We start from the raw sequence: 25,030 nt of genomic DNA, 5'->3' as shown, positions 1-25,030 counted from the left end.
GCTGCAGCCACCTAACTTTTGAGGCTAATTCAATCCCAAAAGACTTTATATTCTACGGTTCGTGCAGTACTAACTAATAACTTGCTTCTGGAAGTTTATAGAGTTATTAGTGGAAGCAAACTAATTTTTTTTCAGAGGGGTTGGGACAACTTCATGAAAGCCTGTTATGGTTGAGGGCTCTATCTTTCTTAGAATGAACTGCAAGTTTCTACTGTTTCATTTATTTCTCAAATGAGCGGACTGATGAAAACTTTGTTTCTGCATCTAAAGGGTGTTTCCCAAACTGTTGCAAAAACCAACACTGATTTTCTGTTTCTTTTTCTGTTTCTTTTCACTCTTCTGTGTGATGAAGACATGTACAGCTGAGAATGTTTCAGAATTTGAAAGGGTCATAGGAAAAGGTAAGTTGGGGGTGGGTTGGGGGCGGGCTCCAGGGATTTTGTTTCAAAACAAAGGGGGAATTTGGACCCGGCTGCATCAATAACTAGGACTTTGTGTGTGCCATAAAAATCATGCTCTTTGACAAAAGCTTCACAATGAATCCTCTCCAATTCTCCCACCCACCCACCTACCATTCCTGAAGCTGGCCTAACATAAGGTATCAGGTAACCCCCCCCCCCCGAAATAATACATAAATGTATTATTTTTGGTCGATACCAGGTATCCGGGACGATATGTCATCACAGCACTCACAGAACAGCAGTGTAATAAGGGAAGTTTGGACGAGAATTGAGTGGTGTCCAGACGAAAAATAAAAATCACAGAGTTGGACGCCAAAACAGATAGAAGCCAGATTTTACAAAAATAGCCTGGCACTGTGCCCAAACAATTTCTAAACAAATGGCTTTTTTTGTTTCTAGTTAGCTAAAGGTGATGATGATTTTGAGATTGCTTATCAATATCTGACACAATAAAACTGATGCGTTTATGGGATACTTGAATTTTTTGAAAATTTTTGGTTTCCAATACTGACTTTAACTTTAGTGCACGATATGTATACAAACACAAAGTGACTGGGCAATACCAACTTCCAGTTTTATGAGATCACACAATCAACAGCAGCAAGACAGTTTTGAAAGCTGGGGGGGAGCATGAACAGGGGAAGGTCCAAGATTTTTGGTTGGGAGGGTTAGTGGTGGCTAGGTGGATAGGAGAGGTGGGGAGGCTATCTTTTCAAAAGTGGGGAGACAGCCCCCACCCCTTCCCCCGGTTCTGCGGCTGGTGAACACACCACACAAACCTACGGTTTATGCAAAACACATCTAATGTGAAATACATTCAAACTGAGGGATGATAAGAAAGATTTTAAAAACTGTCGAATGAATTCATTCAGGACAGTAGGAGAAGAAACGTACATGTTGTTGTGCTGGTTTTTAACTTGGAACAGCAGTGCACTCTGATCTGCAACCCACGTATTTTGTGCTAGGGAGGGAGTAAGCGAGAAAAATTGATCAGACGTGCTGGAGAGGAGCTCTGAGACAAAGTGCTTGGGGTCAGTTTCCCAGGTCCCTCGTGTTCCCAGGTTTCGCTTGTATTATAATACACGCGTATGTGTGTTTAAACATGCCCTCAAAGTTTTCTTTTTCAAACAGAGCGAATCCAACGCACTGCGCAGGGTATCAGTATTTGGTATCAGTGTTAATTTCCTCTGAGATTTCTCCTCCCGTGAATGTAAATGTATATGTATTTCAGAGGTTTCCCTGCGTCAATGGCTATCGATCAGGCAGCACACAATGCGCTCCCTCCTCGTCATAGTTCATTCCCACATCAATTGATGTGGCCTACAAAGCGACGATTTTGCACTTTGTTCCTGAGAACTGAGGGGCAGTTTGCAAGACCAAACGGCCCTTACTCCCGGCGGTTCAATGGGCCAGGATCTCGTTCCCTTTGGGGGCCAGCACGATTGTAGAACAGAGAAACTCAATCTGGCCAGGTCCCCGTCAGTCTCCTCCAAACTTCCCACGGGTTACAGTAATGCGATACCAGGATCTTTTCAGGCCCATGAATGACCGATCCAGGGAATGCGTGCTATACATGCAAGCCCAGCAAGTGGGGGGGGGGATATAGATTTAAAGCAGGCATGGAAAAGCAGAAGCAGGAAAGATTTCACAGCAATCAAAACAGATCCAAACAATTTAAACATGTCTGCCTTGAGACATGTCTTAATCGGGCGCACGTACGTGTTTGTATTCATAACAGTAAGAATCTGGAGAACAAAAATAGAAATTGCACGAAAGTCAGTCACCAACTGATATGGTTCTGGGTGGTCTCTAAATTGCAAGCATTGTTTTTAAATTTTTTTTTTTTTGGGGGGGGGAAATCTCCAACAACCTGCATCATGTCAGCACCAACAGATAGAATGGTCTTTCAACGGCCAGAGGGTGCAAAGACCACTGCCTAATGAAAAGAAACCATTACAGCTACTCTCTCTTGTCGGTTATCCGCCCCGGGCTGAAGTGCACCCCCAATCAGCAAAAAGAAAAACAGGTGGTCACAAGTGGGTTCTTGCATGCATTCTGCGTATGCGCAAAGACCATACATGCCGGAATAAATGAGTTACGCATCCTCAGCGAGCTCTGCATCAAATGCACCTATACTTTGCATGCCTCATCGCGCGCCTATGCGGTGAGTACCAAAAAAACACACCCTCATTCGTTCCGCTCAGAGCAGATTGCTGGTTAGCCTGGGACTGCTTGTTCTAAAAGTGAGAGGCAAGCAAAATGAGACGTGGTAAAAACTCTGAGGCATAGCCATTATTGATTAAAATGTGCAAGTATGTACATTTCTGAGATTGCAGGTCATTGTCCTGGTTCAAAACATTCCCTTAGGGTAATTCGTCCAGCAGAATTAGAAGCCATTACTGCGGTGGACAGGTGGTGCGCGCGCGTTACATGCCTCTTCAACCAACAGGGTGTCGTGATTTGCCAAATGCACGTGCCCGCCAAGCTGAAGAATGTGCGCGTGTGTGGTGCCACAGCAGTTATGGCATCTAATTGGATTAGTCTATAAAAATGCATGGGCAACTCTTCAAAAAAAAAAAAAAAAATCAGTGAAACAATAAAAACAGCTGTCAATATCACCCTAACTTTCTTCCATGTCAACAACAAACTGCATCGACAGAATTTGCAGAAGTTGTGTCAACATCAATTCTTGAATTCATGCAACTGCAATTTGGGCAACCTTCCATTCCAATGCATATACAATGAGCATGCTGTGTTAAGTCTGACTGAAATAGACTAAGACAAGACCTCAAAGACGAGCCGGGAACTCCAACCCTTGAAGGGGACTCATCTCTAGTCTTTTACAAATTGACTCAGAGATGCTGGCTCAACATTGGCAAAATTACCCTATGTATCGGATTGTATGAAAAAGATATTTGTCTTTAATTGTTAAAAAATGTTCTTAAGTCAGAAAAAAAGAAAATCTGAGAGACAGAGCTCTCTGGTACATGCCTCATGTCTCATGCCTGTACAACAGTACAGGCATGAGAGTTTAACAACTTCAAATAAAAAAAACTCAAGATGACAATAGATGTACCTGTAGAAGTGCTTAAATCCTATCCGTTTCCCCGAGGTTGATCGATACACTTAAAGTCTATGCGGGATTATAAAACAAAATGTCAAAAACTACAGAACGACATTATAAGTTGGTCTTATTCAACCACAGGAGTGGTACCCAGGCTTGTTTCAAAAGTCCAAAAGTCACGTCAGACAGAATTTACAATTCAACAATTTTTGTTTAAGAATACATGTTAACTTTACTCTTTTTTTTCAAATGATACAAAAGATCCGAACAGATGTAGGAAGTACTTAAATCCAATCCTTTTCCAATAAAGTCATTCAATACACTTGTAAGTCTAAGCTGGATTATGAACCAAATTTGGCAAGCTACACAACACCAATAAGTAGGCCTTATTCAAGACCAGGAGAGAGACCTGCATATTTCACCAAGTTCACTGGCCGTTTCTGTACTGCCCACAAAGATTGAGGGGGAAAAAACCACTCCATTACTCACTTGAAGTCAGTTACATGTCCATGCGTGGGTCTCGTTGCTAGAACGTCATGTCCAACCAACCAATAAATGTACGTATCAGTGTTAGTGTGCTCGCCCAGGAGATCATCTAGACTGTCTCTGTGCAGGGTCATGAAATGACATCCTTTTCCCTGCTTAACTTTCAAAAATGACCAAAGCACTGTTAATGCAGTAAAAATTGCACTCGGTGGTTTGAATATATGAAAAGTTTATGTACAAGTACGCCAAAAACAAGTCTGGAACTAAGGGAAAAAAAGTGTACACAACCAAACAAAAATGCGAAAATCACATTCTCAGGTAAAAGACATACATGCATGTGGGCAAGTCAATATAAACTGGGAATGAGGTCCCACTGTTATTGAACTCATCGTAGATAGTTCAATTACCTTTAATTCCCACTTCCATTTTTGGGTACGATACATGCATATATATTGTGTTTATGCACAACTGGGGTGCCAATGCATTACATTATCTGAAATTTGGAGAAAAAAAAGCCAGAATTCAAGCTTTATCACGGGGGAACATAGGCCTACTTCCCTACATCAGTTGCTGGGAGAATGAACAGATCGAGTATACACATACATCATGTATCCGTAATTCATCCTAACTAACAGTAAAACAAAATGTGCCTGTATAGTTGTTGTTCAAAGTCATGGGGAATGTACAAGTCTATCTTCAAACAAACTGGATACGCACCCTCCACTTCTGAATTTACAAAGGATTGGTGCAGCTCTGAACCGTTCCACATAGAAGGCGCAGGAGCATAACATTACCCGCGGAATCTCATGGTATTGGGAGAACAATACGGACCAGGGTACACATACCGTGTATGTGGTTACATACTGTACAATCTGTTTCCATCGACTAACCACTCAGGATCAAGGATGAAGGCTTGCTTGCACATCAACAAAGATACATGTATTAGGAACTTTCGCATCTTTGTTCTTTACAAGAATGAAAAATGATAACCGTTATAAATAGAAAAGTCATTCAATTTGTTTTCTTATACCGGTACGTGTAGCAAGGGGAAAAAAAAAAGAAACTTCTGTTTTTACATTGACAATTGCCTCAGATTTTGTTCTATGAGTACATGTACCATACATGAATTACTGTACTGCCTGTGAATTGCATCTTCTGCCCCCGAGTCTACATGCACGTGAAATTTACTGCAAGAATCTCACCAACTAAAAGCTTGTGCCACACTAAATACAGGTTCCTTTCACATATTTCTAAAGTACACGTTACCCAATGCTGCAGTTTAAAATCCTCCCTCCCCACAAGAAATTCCCTTTGAGAAACTTAAACTGCTTGTTTGGAGCTTTGAATGCACGTTCATTTAAATTCATTTACCCAACTAATTTCAATTTGGACTTGAATGCAACGAATAGCACCAACAGAAATTAAGTTAAAGTCTTATATTTTAAATATTTTACCTGCAACTAAACGATCACTTATGATATTACCGTACACTGGTTAAGTATGTATAAACCGGTATGGCTAAAAGGCAATTAATTATGCTCCTCAGTTAGGAGTTGGCTTCCAAGGATATTGGTTTAAAAAAAAAAGATGACAATTACAGATTTATACACATTTAACTTTTATTATGGCCTTCCGGTATTTCCCTCACTCTTTCTAATCAGTTAGAATCCATTCAAAAACGAATATCTCGTGTTATTCTTGGTCATGAATACAATCATTAAGAAAATGCATTAGCCACTCTGAGTTTGGAGCCCTTACACACTAGAAAAACCACACTTTGGACAAATTTTGCATTAAAATCATACAATTCAAATAAGTTTAATGAATGGTTTGTCAAATCAAAAGTACTCATCCTATGAAACTAAGGTCCAAAAGAACTCTCCATGCAAAACTAATCTCCTCAAAAATAGCCTGGTTCAATATTTTAATAGACTTGTTAATGACGCTCTGAATGCACTTCCATCATTATCATCATCATAATCGTCTTTTCTTAATCCATGTTTTAAATTTGTTGTACAATGTTTAATTGAATTTGTGTGTTTCATTTTTTTTATTCTGTATTTCTCTTTTATTCTCTTTTATTCTGTATTTCATGGATAAATGTTGTATGCGGTTCATATTTGTAATTTTACTTATTGTCAATTTTTTATTTCAGTCTGTACCAGTTTGTTTATATTTTAATGTTTGTAAACTGTCTCTAAATTCAGCCATCTGGCTGCAATGAGCAGGTTTTTAATAAACCAATAATAATAATTAAACTGAATAGACTACACTACCTATAGTTGAATGAGCCAAAGTAACATTAGTTCATCAACCATTTAGCTTGCACTAGAGTACAACAGACTTAACAAACCACCAACCTACAGTTGCATATATATACATGTACATGCCGTGTTGTCTTTTAGTAAATCAACAATTCACATGTAAATTATGTGAAACCTCATAAAAAACAAATGGAGTTCCAATGGGAGTCCGACATCTTCAGACATAAATTATGTCTTTGTGTTACATGCATGGCGCACGGCATTTTTGAAGAGAGAGAGAAAAAAAGAGTAGCATAATTGCATGAGCATAGCATGTACAAAACAGTGCTATATGTTGACATTGTCACTGGCTTAATTAGTTTCTCAGAAAACGAACATCAGTCATATTATGAAATGATCATTGTTGGCAACATGCCATATTACCTGCATTTACAGCAGTGCTGTTGCTGACATACATACGTGTACATTTTGATAGAAATAGTTTGAAATATGCATCCCAATAATACAAGGTAAGAGTAAAATATCCAAAAAAGGAAGTATAGAAAATGGACACTTAGAAAAAAAAAAACAACGAATGCATCTTACCTCTGTCGCTTCTGCTTGTTTTCAATTTTCTGGCTCTCAAATTGATGGATGGTTAAAGGTGAACTAACAAACGCATGATATCTGTCCGCAGGGGAAGAAATTCATCGACCACTGTACATACTGGCATAAATTGTGCAATGCGGGAAAGAATTTTGTTCCATTCTCTGCTTCACAAAGGTTTCTCGTTAGTCATTTTTTCTTTTTTTCTTTTTCTTTTTTTTTTGCCTGAGCTCAGTGACAAGCAATGAGTGGACTAATACAACTGATCACTGACCCGCGTGCAGCCTGTACTGTATCAGGGACCAGAGTGGGCACTGTGCTTGCCGATGAAACAAGAGATTTCACACTGCATGGACAATACACGCCACAGCTTCAACAAGCTGGAGGAGCAAACAGAGGGAGGAGCGTTACCCGCATCATAGCGCTGTAATTGGAGGAGAGCCCCAGCCGGCAATTGAGGCATCTGTCATAACTGCTCATCACTGAGGATGCCTCGGTTTTTATCGACTGGCGTCTGCGTGCATCGCGCATCATCTCCCAGGGACCACATAAATACAGACAGCCCGCCAGTCAGTCACTGGACTGGGTGCAAATCCCAGGGCAGTGTGCAGAATTTTAAGTGGCTTTAATCACCTCACAGCAGCAGCACATACAGCACATGAATCAGACTGCACTGTTTTTTCCCTAATGTATGGCCATGTGGCTAAAGACAACACAGGGACAAATGGGAGGGAAAGTAATGAAACCAAATGCAGAGGAAGGGGACATGTTGATGGCAGAGACAAGATGAAGTTTACCCGGGGTTCTGTGTCACAGCGGAGGGAGGAGCCTCGAGGCTCGGAGGCAGCTAGCAACCAAAGTGCATGCCCACTCTGGTTGAGCGTGGGTTCATTAAATGAGGTAGGGTTACCCGATCCTGTTCCTACGTATTCAGGCTCACTGTTTCATCGACCCTCTCTGCTCAGCTACTGTGACAATGCTGAAGTGACGAGCTGGAACACTATCAGTGACAGTATATTTTCTTTCACCCCTCATTTAACCTTTTACATTTTTGATGACCTACCGTAAAGCCCCTTTCTGGCTGCATGGTTACATTGTAGGTGACTTAAGAGAGAATGGGTTGACTCAATTAAATTCAAAGGATCTGAAATCATGTGGGAATCACTCACACACAAAAAATCACACTCATATCTTAAGTCACATCACAGTGTAACAAGCCCCCAAATCAACTAAGACTGCATCTATTCCTGCATCCAGAAATACAAAATACAAAAGTGCTGCCAGGTACCGGTAAACTGCTTACAAATTGTTTAAGCTAGAAGGCCCGATCTTTCTCAGACGGTTTTGCTCAAAATGTCATTATTTATTTGTGACCTGTTCTAGAATCATCCAATTTATAATTTCATTCAAAATTTGCACCTACATGTACATGTATCAAACACCCAGTACTGAGAAATGAAAATGCACTTAGGTAAGAAGGAACACTCTATTGACTAATATCTAAACCCTGATCCAGCCATCTTTATAGAACGTCTGGCATACATATTTGTACAATGGAAATATATATTCACTTGTATTCTACAAATACAATTAACTATGGTACATACAGCTGGACATAATGTTTCATCTTTGCTTCCTTTACGTTTGGTGGTGTAACTATGTTTAATTTGCTTTCATTGCTTCCTTGAAAATCAAATTCTGATTGCTTCCAACCACAGGGCCTCTCTCAGAAATTTTTCTTCATGGTTACACCACTGCTCCTACTTCTGAGATGTCGATGATAATTAAACCTACGTGCACAGGAGACACAGGAATTCCTTAATGAATTCCCCTGATGATGAATTCACTGATGCACTCACCCACACACAAGAATCAAGCAAATTACGCTACCCATAATCAACACACTTTTTTTGTGTAGGACTACACATGTAAACATTATCTTCATTAACTACCAACCAACTCATAAACCAAATGCTAATTATTAAACTCTCCAGATGACGACACCACAAATATGATGCCAACACAAAACACCAAGACCCACGTATTGTGACTGAAGGTTCATCAACATGCCAAGAATGCCTGCAGCAAATGAGGCCCACAATTTCACCCGAAATTTTTTTTTTATTCCTTTGATGTAAAACATATGTACTTGAAATTAGGTAACACTGAAAGCATGTATTACATTATTTTCTGACCTCCTCAATGGAAAATAACTTCATTAATTAAAAAAAAAGTTGCCAAGTCTCAGGAAAAGGGGGAGGTTGGTGATGACAGTGTTGGCCAACATAATTCAATCATCACAATGAATATTTCCAAGATCAAGCATGCAACATAGGACAACTTCCAAAGGTTTGGCCAGACTATAAAGCCTGTAGGAGTTTGAAGGACCAAAGGCAGGCTCCGATCTAGAGCTGATTTTTTTGGGGAGGCTAGACCCTTCGCATGTGACGTCACATTTTAACTTTCGCCACTGCTCTTTCACTTTGGGAGTCAAAAAAACCTTACATACATGCACATCGCTTTTTCAAGTACTTGGCATGTAAAAGTGGCCAATGTAATACTTTCCAGCCTTTTTATTTGCATTTTTTGGGGGGGCCTAGGTAAAATGCACCTAAGTGTCATTGTTAGGGGTCTTTGGTGAATTTTTGCCTTTTATACATGCTGAATAACATCTAGTATTTCGGAGAAATGTTAATATCTACATTCATGAGCACAACTGCAATTCTGGGGAGAAACTTCAAATGTGACAGCTATATCAGGGCTAAACAAAGCTGGAATTTTTGATATTATGCTGTTCTTTTTTAACATTGATTCAGTGCGTGCATATTAGTATACATGTACAAGCCAGTAATCAACTTTTCCTCACAAAGTTTTCATTAAGAAATATTGAACTGAACCTCATCTACCCGCCAAGTCGCACATGTGTATGTCATCGCAATATCACATTTTTATTGTGAATCACATTTACAATGGACATACATGTACATTCCCACCTCTGCCAAGACTTGGCTTTTTAAATTGTGTACAGCCAATGGAAACTTTTTTCATTGCTTTTCCCCAGATTTTCAGCACCTCAGATCAGTAATTTGACATTTAGTGAGAATAGAAAATTCAAATTCTACAAAACAAATAGGTAAAAGCATCCAGAATAAGCAGATCACTTTTTTAACCCTAAAAGAGCTGAGGGGAACAGAATCCAACCCCTCAGCCTTTTTTAATATCACTGCAGTGCATTTTGCTCATGAGCTGAGCCTTTAGGAGATTTTAGAGCAACTCTTTGCAATCATTTTGAAACTATTTTGTTTGAAAATCCCACACACTGTTTTTGTGTAGCATCCAGTTTTGCAAGACAGGTCAGCCAAAAATGTATGTTTTTTCCACTGCCGTGCTCAGTGCAAACGGGCTGGCATGCATGCAGCCGTGAACTTCAAATGACTGTAACAAGAAAAAATATGTTTGACTTCAAACTTCACGTCCGTATTGATAAGGAATATCTTTACATGCAAGCCAAGTTTCAAAACAATCAAGTGTCGCAAAGCCCAGTTCCTGGGGTGGATCCCTCCAGGCTGTGAGATTGGCCAAAGTAGCCCAGCTCTTTGAGTGATCCGACAATCCGCAGGGGAAAAAGTGAAAAGAGCATGACAATGAACTTCAGTGGGGTCATGACAATTAACGAACCTACAGATGGACTGCCTCCATCTCATGACATTAGAAAACCATGCCTGGCAAGAAAGAATGGCTTAACCAGCTGCATCATCTTCGGCCGATCCACAATCTACGGCAATGAACTCTTCCCACAGTGGTCAATGCCAACATTAATAAGCTTTTCACACAGGCTACTGACCAGGACTGAACTAGCTGCCTTGTGCAAGTCCTAACAACTGGCAGTTCATGGAAAAACATGACCAAGCTTTGGAGTCCCACGCAAAAACAGGTGACGACTCTGTAGAGTGATGTGATCCCGATGACCACAGGGAGAAGCGGGGAGGGGCCAGGGGAAGGAATTGGAGTGGCAGTTGACTCACTCTGAATGGCTGGCCACTTACCACAGCCGATGCCCTACACATGGAATTGGACTCCGAAAGGTCAAACCAAGTTTAGGGGCACTGAGTTTGGCAAGAGTGACTCGGTGTACTATAAACAGAGTGTGCACGGCCACTCTTACGTAGAGAGTTATATGTCAGGGCCATTTAATGAAATCATTAGGTTATTCCTCCCACGTGCATTTGACCCATTTGATGTCTTAATTCATTCACATGTAAATTACATTTCTTCATTTTCAGAGACAAACTGCCTAATCCCCAGAATAATACTTGACATGTCCAGGAATGGAACTTTACTTTGAAAGATTTACACAAAATTTTATGCTCGCATGTGTATGCATCAGGTTGTACAATGAATAGCAGCCTGATCTGCAAAATTTACAATGATGCAGCCATTTTTAAACAAAGGATGAGTTTTCCTGACAGATTTACAGCCTGCACTGAATCATGTTCAAATTTTGAATGTCTATTGATGTTATGCATTGTGTTATTCTTACTGTGCAGGTACGCATGTAGATCTTTTAATGTTGATTTTGATAAATGTATGTACATGTATTAATAAGGGAATAAATACATGTGTTTGGCCGGTCTTAAACCTGCATTTAAGACTGGCTTAGGAGAATGGATGCAACTAATGCCCAAGCCACAGGTGAGGGCATTATCAGCATTCATTCTAGCACATATTTATTCCCATATAAATACCTTTTTATTCAAAGAGTCAAAAGAAGTCAACATATGATGAATTTCCAACGTTACTGTTCTACAATATTACTTTCATTTCCCCAAACAACCCCATCCATTTTATGGTATATTCCTTTGTCTAATAGAATCTCCTTGTATTTGGACTTGGCGCGTGCGTGGAGCGGTCTGCATGTTGTGTCACACACAGACTCTTGACCAATAGGGATGGAGTAAACTGTCTTGTATCCAGGTACAAGTGCATCTTTTACGCAGCGGGCATTATCACTTCTCAGTGGGCATTATCAAACGTTAATACACAGTCAAGTTGCATACCGTTGGATAGGTATACTGCGGAGGTATTTATGAATCACATTTTGTAGCATTTTGTTGTTGATCACCATTAGGTTCAGTCACAGGGCACACTAACTGACAAACGTGCGGCTGTAATTTAAGTAAGCATGTGTACAGTATATAATTTCAGTTTGTTTGCACATTTTGTATTGGGCCATGCATCAGAAAGAAAAAAACACTGCTGTCAGAGGAACACATCGTTTGCAGCCTTGTTATGAAAGAACACGTACACAGGAGGTAAGTGCTTTTTTCAGAATTAAAGGGAAACTCCACTCAACATTTTGCCATTAGTATACTAAAATGTTTAGGTTTTACAATGCCGTTTTGTGCTATAATTTGACTTGGCATATCAAATGTACGTAAAATAACCTTTTCTCCTCCAAATATTTTGTACACAGTGTGCAGCCATGTTTTCGCACAGTTGTCCAACATCCAGGAATTATGATGAGGTGTCTACACCTTCACATGCTGCACACAAACGCCCGCTCGGTAATGTCAAGTGAACACAGCTTGGGTCCCTGACTAGAACCCTTGCTATTATATCTAAAATTAAAGAACCACCAATCGTGACTCTTCTACTGCACATGCATGTGTGCCACGTGGAAAGGCATGAAAGGTTTCCAGAAAGCAAAAAATGACAATTTGTCAGAGATTTGGATGCGCCCGATAAGCCAAACCCTGGAAAAGATCAAATTTGTTTGTAATTCCGGATCCAATTGCCCAGAGACTTGTAAGAAATGGCTTCACAGCATTAGAGACGCCAAATTCAACTTTAAATTGTTTGTGCTGAGCAAGGCGTTCGTTGTCTGTGAAGGCCACTTTGAGTGGGACAACTTCAATGAAAGCCGGCAGGCAGAACTCCCGGGTTACAAATCTGACGTGGTGCCGACAGTTTTTTCTTTCAGAAAAAAACATACAGTGTCATTGGGAAGGTTTTTTTCAACAGCCTTTCAAAACGTTTATTTTTCTGGACACAGTAAGTACGTGAAAAAGTGAGTGTGCACTGTGCGTGATCAGCTGATGTACATGTTTAGACTGGTACCACTCCGCTCCACAACAATAATGCATAACGCCGTAGCAATTGTCTGGGTACCTGACCGCTACATTACACTACTGTGTATTCTGCAAGTGTTGATGTGACCTAAAAAAAAATCCTGGATGTGGTTCGAATTTTGAACAATATGGCTATGCTCATGACCGAACGCTTTGCTTTATTATCTAATTAATCGGGATGGGGCACAAGTAAAATTTGTATTCTCTGACACATGCTGTTCATGACAGTTGAAAGAAAAATTCGGCATGGAACTCCCCTTTAAGGCTGGTTCTCTCTTTGATAAACATGTGTAGAAACATTACCACACATGCCAGGATTTTGTTTATTCCAGGATTTTTTTTTATCTTTTTCATTGTATGAAATGAAGCTGCAAGGTCATGTGACACAACCAATTGCAGCTCAGGATACCAATATTCCAATCTGAATTGTGTAATGTTACTCTTTATCTTGTGCGTCCAGAAAAATGAAACACTTAGCCATGCTTTTTTCACTTTTCAAACCAAATTTACCCCTTGAGTACCCTACGTACATGTACATGCGTGCACTTACAATTATAGTAGCAGCGTCTGTCGCCCCAATATTCTTATCATATCTTGCAAGAGGGAGCTTGAAAACAAGAAATGATGAATTAAATGCTTACCGGGCTGAGAGGCACCAACCAATAAAGGAACCTTTCAAAGATCTGAAACAAACAACGTGCAAGAACAGGGGGAAGGGATTTCCCTCCACCCCAGCAATTTTTCTTGAGGGGGAGGGTTTAACAATGAAGTGACATTCTCTTCAGCACTGCTCCCCCTCAATTTACGAAAAGTGAGTCCCTGCCTAAGTATTTTTTTTTGTCCATGGCCCAAAACATTTACGCAAAGAGTGACAAGAAAAACATGGGACAGTCCTAAAACCTTTCAAAGGGTGCAGTCTCTCATACAGGTGCCATGCACAAATGACACATAACTAAACATAAACATTAGCTATGTGCAGGAAAAAAAGCTCATCAGCAAGAACAGTAAAATGTACATAGGCTACTCAATCACCCAACCACAACCTCATAGTCTAATTGGTACCAATACATTGGCAGCAGATCCCTACTGTTAACACCTTTTACCACATGTAGGTTTACTATAGGGAGACTTGAAAAAATGATTCTAGCACCAATTTACTGACATATGTGACCTGTCACCACAAAATGAGCTGAAGGTTGGAATTTTCAAAAATTGAGATATGGCTATTTTTCAATTCAGCAGAAAAAGAGCTTTCCAGTGGTAAATGTATGTACATGGAACACTTAGGGTAAAAGTACCGGCGTAAGGTGGCAATGTGACATTATTCTAGCAGTTCTGCATCTTTGTTCCTGTTTAAACAGTTTACATGTAGGCATGAATAAAGCTATCATCAAAATTGCTGAGAAAATGACAATTTTTAAATGTCTGATCCTGCAAAATATTTGGAATTAAATAGGAGACAGGTTACTCTTTCCAAGCATTACAAACCCCCCAACCCTCCACTTCAATAACTTTGAATTGAGCTCTCAAAATAGGAAAGAGTGGGATGCGATGCTCTCATTTTGTCCTGATGGGTCACATATATTTCAGCAAGTCCTTTTATTACAGATTTGTGTTGAATGTGGTGGGCAAGACCTCAAATCCTGCACTTTTCAACGATTTCAACGATCAGTGAACATAACCATCATCTTTAACTGCACTATTAAGGACAGCCAAAATGTAAGCTGACTTGGTAACCTGTAATAATGCAGGAGTGCGTATGTGCCGCCTGACCAACTGTTCAGGTCTGCCCAAAGTTGGGGATGCCCGGACATGGTCTACAAGGGGCTTTTGTGGTTGTATAGGACATATCCTGCCTCCACTAACGCGTTGACAGATGGAGGAGAGGGGATGAGGGAGGGCTCACGTTATAAAGCTTTATAAATTTTCTTGTCTGAGTGGGGAAGTCTGCAGCGATATATGCACTGTACTTATGTGTACATGCCTGTCTGCAGAACACTGAACCTTTGAAAGGTCATCATACGCATCCTCTCAACAGGTATAATTGTTTTATTTCTGTCACTTGCATTCTTTGAATTTCTATCATGGTTCACATCAACAGTATGAGCCTCTGTGTGTCAAATTCATTCACCTAAACCCACCAACAATGCTTTCGGAGAGTGACATCCCCCCCCCCAAAAAAATTCTACAGCTCATCTGAAATTTGCTACTTTCTGGAAGTAATGTTCGCTTCTCCCCTTCCCCAATAAAGGTTGTCCAGAGTCATCTTTGTACACATACACAAGTGCCTTTGCCTTGAAAGTTAACAACTAAACAAGTGGTTGCAGTTAGCCAATCATTGTCAGAACAATAATTTACTGCACCGGGCAGGCCTATTTAAAGTACGTAGTGTATTTTCTCAGAGGACACACATGTACCTGTAGTGTATTAACCAGTGTAATGCATAATTCCCTGATGCACTGCACTGTATAAATTTGCATCACTTTATATCCGTATCTTGAGTGAAGATGGCTTGAACATGTCTGATGTATAATTGTGAATGCAATGCAAATGCCCTCATAAATACACAATGTAGAGGCAATTTACTTACTTTCAGGTTAACCTCACTTACGTACATGAGTTTTGTAATCTGTGCTGCTTGCACCTGTGTATAAACTGTGTGTATGGTAATGGAAGACTCTAAGCCTACTTTCATGTAGAAGAAAATCTGACTACATTTTTAAAATAAAATCCTACACATATATGTCCATGTATATTTACTTGTGTGTATATATATGTGCATATATAGGCTAAAACTCTTTCTTGGAGGAAATTTTTGAAATGCAAATGTAAACAGAAAATCCAAAGAAAAGCGAGACTCACGCTTTAAACTCTGCCGCCGCCTCCTTCTGAGCGATCCAGCGAGTGCCCGTGTTATCCTCGACGTGGACACCGAAGCAACAGGCAGCCTGTTAGTCATGCTTCTGCTTTTGCACACACAAGCACAGGCACAGAACATGGTCCACAACATCTGTGAAGTTGGTCTAGTTCGGAGCTCCTTCCAAAATGCATGTACATGCACATGTACAATTAGTTCTCCATTTTCAAACTAAATTCCAACATTTCACAAACAACACCAGTCAACATTGCAATACTGCAACTTCATGTGCAGTATGGTCCGGCAGAAAGAGCAGATCATGCGGGCATGAAGGATGATTATAAGGACTCAAAAACAAACTAAAATAGCCCTATATAGCTGACAATGATGAGCGGTATTTATAGGCTGATATCTGCTAGTGTCCATAGGGTGCAAGCCGTTCTCCATGTACGAAGTTGGCTGGGTGCCTAGTTGACCTTAAGAGAGCTCCAGGGAGATTTTCAAGTCTAGCTCTCAGTGATATCACAGACCTGGGAAGCACTATGAGCCTGAGACGCACACTGGCACACATCATACGCACACACACACACCGGCCCGGACCCAGGCATTGAAGAAAATGACGCACTTCCCGTCACACTAGTGCCATTCATCCCAGAAAATCCCTTTATGTCCCACAAGATAACGAGGGGCCTCAGCCAAGCTGGCGCGCACGCACACCCCGATCTCAAGAAAGCCCATTGTGGCTGCACGAACCTGTCTGACGTTACACCTGGATGGTGAGGCATCTTTCCAATTCATGGCCCGTCTTGCCCTGTCAAAGTTGTAATCTGTATTGGTTGGATATGCATTTGCGTACATGAGCTAAATGATCTACCACCAAATTGAAGTTTGATTCACAATTTCTTGAAATTGTGGCACATTTCCTTTCCAAAAGAAGGGCCTCTCACGACATTTATAGATCAGGACAACAAAACGACAGCTGCTTTATTATATGTGGTTGTCGCAATAGTTAATTTCAAGAAAGAGTGTCTTTTTAAAAATGCCATTCAAGTAGACAAAGGCCAGCTTGGACAAAGTAAGCCTAGCTGAATCATAAGGTCTGGCACTAATTACAGAAAACAGTCACTGCATGAGAACTTGATGTTAGCTCCATGCCATGCACGCAAAACCAAGTCAGTGAAATATTTTGACAACTGTGCCCATCTGGATGTACATGTAAAAATTGTATCTATAAACAGGTGGCCAAGCACTGCCACTGAGAAGGTTTCTGTCTTTAAGCAAAACACAAAGGAATAAACTTTTGAGGTCTGACCACGTTCAACAACCAAGGATCACTTTTTTCCAAAGAGTAATTTAGGCATTCCATGTAGAACTAGTCTGCTACAGGTACCTAATGGCCTAACAGGCTGTTGAAAACAGCAATCAAAGTGAATTTAACCACTTGGTGCCGGGGTTTCTGGTACCAGACTGCTTGGGTTTATACCCATGGCTGGGCTGTCTGAAATCGGACAAAAGAGCTGGGCCCTGTAACAAAAGACAGTACTCGGAACAAAAGACTGGGCCGCTGGGAATTGCTAACATTTTTTCAGTTGTCAATAGTGGAGGAAATCCTTCATTGTTTTCAATGATTATACCACTGTTTGTGGCATTCAGCACAAGCAAATTACCATCGGAACAAAAGTGTTCCAGGGATTAGAGATACAATACCGCTGCACGCTAATCTGGTCCGCATTTTAAAAGACGTCGGCAGCACACTGGGCCAGTTTCGGGAACAAAAGAAAATTATGTAACACCTCTCAACCTGGGCTCTCTTTACAAGGCAACAGGCCTAGCTGAAATACTCAGGAGTCAATAGATGTCTGTCAAATTAGAGTAGCCACCACACAGTCATCCGTATGGGTGTAAACATCCAGTAAAAGAAGTTAGGGATTTTTGAAGAATTTTGAAACAAAAAATCTTGAAAATCCCCCGGGTATACGTCAGGCAACTTCAAATTAAACTCGGCAGCATATGGTAAATATTACTGAAAGATACACCTACCCCTCTGACATTAAAATGCATGTGAGTACATTTGCAATATATGTATATAAAAAAATTTGAATTTGAAAGTACATACATGGTAAAGTAGCCCAGGGGCTAGCAAATGGAAATGTTTATTACATGGCTTGATTTTTAACCCAGTCCCTGGAATGGTTGTTAAAGAGAACATGTTGTATTACGTGCTTGCATGAACGCACTTAAGTATCTGTGACTTGCGTTCGTGTATGTACAGTGCACTGTCAGTATTCGGCAACCCGCACTTTGACAGAAAGAAAAAGTTTTTAACACAAAACATTTCCCAAGCAAAAAATCTGAACATGAAGGATGGACATCAAATGTTTGCAAATTTTGCAAAATGAAGAACAATGGTGGAAAGTTGGTGAGTTTGAGATTAAAATCTCCATAAAGACAGAGCTGGGTGACTGAGGTCAGGCAAATTTATGCGTATGTTTTATTTTTCATAAATATCAGCACACTGAAAAAAGTGTAAATTTTTCCTAAAAAGAATCCCTGCATATCATAAAGATTCCCAGACATTTCCTGGAATCTTCTGAGACCATGAGTTTCTTTTTTCCAGGGTGTTTGTGACTTTGATCTGGCCCACATTTATCACAAGCAAGTTCATGTTTTTCATCACCTGTCTAACGAAGCTGGCTGCCGTCCAAACCCCTAAATCAAATTTAACTTATCCTGCTGTACCAACGAGGGAAAATTGTTCAAGATAAGCTATCAGTACATAGGTGAGGCTTCTTTTTCAACACAAAGTGCAAGCATTTCAATCCTATCACTGCTCTAACGTGTATTCTGATCTTTTCATAGATATATTACAAAATTTGTCTTTTGCATTTAATGTACATGAACGTGTAGACAATAAATAGAAGTGAATTGAAAACTTGCACAACTTCAAAATCACTTGCATTCTCCTACCACACCTACACAGTACTGAACATTGGCAACTTAAAGTTTAGTTGACTGTGAAGCAAAAATGCACAATGCATTTTTACTTGAAAACAATAAAAAAAAATTGTGCAAAGTACATGCACATGTATAATGTTGTCTGGAAATATTAGCTATGTTGGTAACCATGCTGTATGAGATGGCAAAATCAATATTGTGGTTTCACATGTAACAAACTGGTGTTGCTGAATTTGCAAAGTACATGCACATGTATAATGTTGTCTGGAAATATTAGCTATGTTGGTAACCATGCTGTATGAGATGGCAAAATCAATATTGTGGTTTCACATGTAACAAACTGGTGTTAAAAAAGTCAAATATATAATGTGATATTCAATAATGCCAGTGCATTGACAGGAACACGTTATTACAGAACTTGCTTTAACACATATTTGTGCATTAACCACTTGCTGTTAGGGTTTCTGGAACCGGACTCCTTGGGTTTACACGCATAACCCGGCTGCCCGAAACTGGACAAAAAGCTGGGAGTTGTAACGTACTCAGAACAAAAGACCAGGCTGCTGGGAATTGCCAACATTTTTTCCGTTGTCAATAGCGGAGGAAATCTGTCATTATTTTGAATGATTACACCACTGTTTGTAGCATTCAGCACGAGTGGATAATTACCACCAGGGACAAAGCGCTCAAGTGCTCCAGGGATGAGCGACACAATGCCGCTGCATGCTAATCTGGCCCCTAATGAAAAGACGCCAGGAGCACACTGTGCCAGTTTTGGGAATAAAAAAAAATGTTACACTGCACAATCTTGGCTCTTTTTACAAGGTGGCAGCCCTGGCTGAAATGCTGGGGCATCAATAGATGTTGTCTGTCAGATTAGAGTAGCCACCAGACAGTCATTTGTATGGGTGTAAGCATCCAGTAAATGAAGTTATGAATTTTTGAAGAATTTTGGAAACGGAAATCTTGAAAATCCCACAAGTATATGTCATGCAACTTCAAATTAAACCCGGCAGCATATGGTTAAGAACAATTTACATGTACCAAGTCCATTTAATGCAGCATGGAAAAATAATTCTTTAGACAACACATATTTTAGAAGGTTCCAACAACATTAACTCTTTCCCTATGGCGCGCCGCTCACAGCGGCTCGAGAAAAGTTTAATTCAGCCGGAAAGCCACTCACAGCGGCTAAACCAAAATAACACGTAGTGTGGCTTATCATTGGCTAATCGAGGACCAATGGACATCACCAGCCAATGGTATACCTCAAAGTGGATGACATCATAATATTATGTAAACTTTTTTTTGAGAATTACCAATGATGGCAAGAATACAATGAAAAATACACGACACGAACGCCATACATGAACCCAACATGGCGGACAGGGATGCAGGTGCGTGTAGCTCACGATCGCAGAGAATTTCCTCTCAACATGCCATGAATTTGCTCTCAAACTGGTTATCAGATGAAGACAGTTCCGATGAAGGAAGTGAAGAATCCGAATACAGTCAGGAAACCAGCCAGTCAAGTTCGGTGAGTGAAAATTCCGAACGTGATTCTGACGATAACTCTCATGGCGGTGCATCTCGCAAACGCTTGCAAACAACAGCGAGACCAATCCCAGAAGCATTCCAGGGACGATACTGACACTGAGGCAAGAATGAAATGGAAAAACATAACCAAAGCAAAAGATGATGAGGCTGGACAGGCATTCCGCTTCATTCCAAATGAAACACCAGGTGTTAATGCAGCCTTGGATGGCAGTTCGATTGTCTCTATGCTCTGCTTTCTCGTACTGTTCTGCAGAGTATCAGTGATATGATCAATGACTATGCAACACACCGAATACAGATGAACAATCTTCCACGTCGGAGATCCATCTTCGGTAACGGAAGCCGATATCTGTTCTAATAGCAATGGGCTTGAACAAGCAGCCAGTCATCAAGGACTATTGGTCACGATTTCCAGTCAGCTACAATCCGTAGTTTGGTCAGATGTTTGCCAGGGATAGATTTGAGGCCATCTATCACTCTATGTTGCATGCTTCTGCCATTGATGCTAAATCAAAGGACAAGATCGAACCCTTTGTGAACACTCTTGTTGAAAGGTTCCAGTCTGCTTTCTACCCATTCACCAATGTCTGTATTGATGAGATGGTGATTGGCTGGAAGGGGAGATGGAAGTATAAGCAATACAGCCCATCAAAGCCATGCAAGCATCATGTAAAGACCTTCGGCCTTGGTAACAGTTCAACTGGGTACCTGTACAATCTCCTTGTTTACTTCGGGGAAAGAAACATCCTTCAACCAAGATGCTACAACTGGACAGTCAGAAAAGGTTTTTCAGTACCTATTGAAGAACCTTGGAAAAGACCACCATGTTTTCGCAGATCGGTTCTACACAAGCTACAGCCTCATTGAATTTCTCAACTCCAAGAAAATGTATTATACCGGAACTCTACATGTCAACCGAAAGAACTTCCCCCCTGAACTGAAAACACTGAAACTTCAGCAAGCCGAGTCGCAATCTTTTCAGAGTGAAGACAACAAAATCTTGTGTGTTGCATGGAGAGACGCAAACCTTGTATTTCAAGGAAAGCAATGGAAATGTCACGGTAAGAAAAAAGAGTGGCTAAGTTGAAATGCCGCAAGTTGTAAATAGTTACAACTTTTCGATGAATGGCTGTGACCAGGTTTACCAGTGTGTTTCTTACTATGGACAATTCACACGAAAAACTGTCAAATGGTGGAAAAGCATCTTTCTATGGCTACTCAAGGTCTGTCAGTCAAATGCCTATATCTTATACACATTGACACGGGACAACACCACCAAGAGGTTGAGTCTGCGACAGTTCAAGCTTCAGCTCATCTCCGCTCTGTCAGAAGAGGCTGCTGTCCATGTGACCAATGATGAACCCCGCAATCGCGTCAGACGACCACGCTTAGGCAACCCTGTGGAGTGTCTGCAGGGGAAACTCATCTTCTGGACATGTTGAAGCAGACCGAAACTGCGTAGTGCGCAGCACACCAACCAAGCGCAAACGTACAAACTTTGTATGTATGGGATGTAGTGACAGGCCCCATCTACATCCAAAGGACTGTTTCTACAAGTACCACACTGTTCCATGAACAATTTATTCAGGATTGCTTTGACTGTGATTGAATGCATGTACACAATATCTTTGTCAATGTATTTGCTTTGGTCATAGTATTTGTTTGTATTTCTTTATGATCAGTATTTACATATGTACATGTATCGCTGTTTATTTACTTTGAATCCCAATATGATGCATCCATAAGTATGAAACCTGGTTCAGGATCCATGAGAAAACAACTGCAAATCATTGCACATGACATGGCATACGTACCAGCTATATTTTCATGTACATGATTTGCACCTGTTGAGTTAGAATAAGAAAACATACCTTTATCTGTGTGCATTGATACCTCACCAAAAAATTCATAACTCAGCATTGGAATGTCATTACGGGTCAGTTTTTGGATAAGTTTTTTCGACAATATTTAGTTTGGATTGTAGACCATCATGAGCAAAACTGCATTCTTATTGGGAATATTTCATCTGATAACTGAAGTGGCATTTTCATTTTTTTCATATTTATCTTTTTTTCATATTTGAAAGTCCGTAATACACAATAAATTAATAAATCAATCACTGTGACCTTATATTCATATTCTTCATATTGTCAGCTTATTTTGATGCCTTGTGCTGCCTTATAGCTCCTAGAATGAACAAGTTGTGCTACTTTTCTCACTACAACCTGACACCATTTTCTGAAGTGCCAAAAAAATTACGTCACAGTACACTAATTATTCCGTAGTGAAAGAGTGAAGACCTTGGTATTTTCCCACTTTTTTCCTCAAAATGAATTGTTTATGACCGCATTCTTTTTGTCTTAAAGGGAAATCAGTTAGAAAAAAGTTCGGGTAGTAACCAATTTTGTATAAACTCATAATAAAAAATTGAATGTGTAAGTCTGTGGCCTTTTAGTTTACTAAACAACCACTTCCAAGTGAACCATTCTGGGTATTTTCCCACTAGACCCCATAAAAAAAAGATAATTCATTCCAAGGCCAGCTTCTATACATTGAACTTATTACATATAGTGCCTTTTCCCAGGTTTAATCTTATCAGTACCAACACAACCAGTCTGATAAATGGGTGTGTGGGGGGGGGCTACATTGTCACCAGTTACTGCATAAAATTATGGATCAACTGCCCTGTGCCGGATGAACTACACATTGCCAAGTCTCAAATTTCAGGGCACATCTTCACCTTTTTTGTCTTTTGTTTGATTTGGAGTTTGTCTTCCTCTTTTTTTTTCAGTTTTGGTTCTTTTGAAACCTAGGTGACAAGAAATTAGGAACTGCAAGTTGTCATTATGAAATCACACTGACAAAATCAAGCCTTTCACATTACATTGCCTACGTGTGCATAATATTTCTGTTTAACCTTATGGTCATACCAAGCCATACTGATCCATACCAAATGTCAAGGGTGGAAACAGTCCAAAGTAATTAAGGATGCAGTATGCATTGTGTCAACAACTGAACAAAAACAAATGTACAATGCACAAATGAAAAACTGGACATCACTTCAGGGAAAAGCAAAAAAACACAATGTTATTTAATACCAGTGTGTCACAAGTGTGTAAGCCATCCATTTTCCAGGAAAGATATGGTTGGACAGATGCATTCAGTTCTGTATTCCCACTTCATTGTCGTGGACATGAACTGAGTTAAATGTCTACTCCTGCGTGTGAGATTACCACAACAGGTGATGCCTGAAACTGGTTCCGAGACACAAACATCCAAGCATGCCTGTGTACACTTTTTGGGTAGGTCTGCAAAGCAGGGTAAATATGGGGCCTTACCTCCTCAAGGTGATTTCACTGAGGCTGCCTGTCGTCTATAAATACTCATTCAGAAGCTGAAAAGTGTGCTTTGCCCTCAGATACAAGCAATTTGCAGTGGTGATGATCAACGGAACAAAGAGATGGGGGACCCTCATCACACAGTCTAAGGTGTGCAGCTCTAAATCTACAAACAGCCAACAACAGGATGAAGGAAGCACTGATTAAAGAAATGTACACTGCATTAGGGCAGCAGAACACATTCACAGCTTCCTCGCAAAGCCTGCACAGCCAGGTAGCACAGACCATATGCACAGACCATATGCACAGACCGATTGGAGCATATTATTGCATGAAACAGGAAACTGAATTTTGGATTGTTCCCACAGGATTTTTTTTAGGGGGGGGGAGAGTTGATTCACTGACCTTTTTCTCTCTTAACTGTTCAGGCCACAGTTTCAATATAGTTCAGCCATTAAATCTCCTGGGTAATGAAAATGGATTGAATGGGATTAAATGGGATTCTTGTGGTCTCCATTCCCTCCCAGATGGACTGACCACAGATAAGTGCACAGTCATGCTGACTACACGAGACAAATTTGAGTTTCAGCAAACTGCTTAAATTGTTAATGGCAGGAAATTTGACAGAAAAAAGTGTTCTTTGATCAAACAGAGTTCTTGATGATACAACCTGAATGCACAATTTAATTAGGACAAGCATTATTTCCATACAAACAAAATCGAGCTTTTATAGAAGTCCAAAAATACTGTCTACTCCAACTTCAAACAGACCCCACTTTGTACATCCACACAGTCTTCAAACGGATGAGCCAATGAAAATAATATGAAGCATGATTTTTTTGTTTTCTTGTTTTTGGTTGTTTTTCTTTTTATGCCAGCAGTAAAGTGAATAACTAACAAAAGAAGAATATGTGAACTGCCACAACAAAATGAGAGTAAAGTCACATCCCCCTTTTTCCCGTTTTAAGGATTCAAAGTCATATTGAAGTAGAGGACAATTTTGGGGTTTTGTAATATTTGGAAAGAGTCTTCTTTTTAATTCCAAATATTTCGCAGAATCACATATTTTAAAATGTCATTTTCTTAGCAATTTTTACGATAGCATTATTTGTGCCTGGTCTGAAATGTTGAAACAATGTCAGGAACAAAGACGCAAAGCAGCCAGAATAATGCCACATTGTCACCTTATACTTTTACCCAAAGTGTTTCATGTACATACTGTTGGAAAGCTCTCTTTCTGCTGAATTGAAAAATACCAATATCTCAGTTTTTGAAAATTCCAACTTTTAGCTCATTTTGTGGTGACAGGTCACATACACAGGGTTGAATGCGAGG

At 40.2% G+C, this 25,030-nt stretch overlaps 1 protein-coding gene across 4 annotated transcripts in view; it reads right to left on the bottom strand.

Moving 5' to 3' along the window:
- Nucleotides 1-24,491, bottom strand: part of rasgrp3 (RAS guanyl releasing protein 3) — an 80,335-nt gene extending 55,844 nt beyond the window's left edge. Inside the window, exons 1-2 of one of the 4 annotated variants that reach the window (XM_087132472.1) lie at nt 24,101-24,491; nt 23,696-23,861 (exon numbers count right to left, since the gene is read on the bottom strand). Coding sequence is in view for 1 of the 4 variants with exons in the window: in XM_087132462.1 (XP_086988588.1) it covers nt 15,851-15,998 (148 nt within the window). In the remaining 3 variants the exon portion in view is untranslated. Of the gene's footprint in view, nt 1-6,860; nt 7,781-15,850; nt 16,125-23,695; nt 23,964-24,100 lie in introns of those variants that run through there. The other 3 variants (XM_087132471.1, XM_087132462.1, XM_022241598.2) reach the window with 3 other exon arrangements.
- Nucleotides 24,492-25,030: the final 539 nt, after the last annotated feature.

Source organism: Acanthaster planci, linkage group LG01, assembly GCF_054643075.1.
Source record: "Acanthaster planci isolate LZ-2023a linkage group LG01, COTS_SCS, whole genome shotgun sequence".
In the NCBI taxonomy this organism is placed as follows: domain Eukaryota; kingdom Metazoa; phylum Echinodermata; class Asteroidea; order Valvatida; family Acanthasteridae; genus Acanthaster; species Acanthaster planci.
This window is presented reverse-complemented; position numbering and strand designations above follow the sequence as displayed.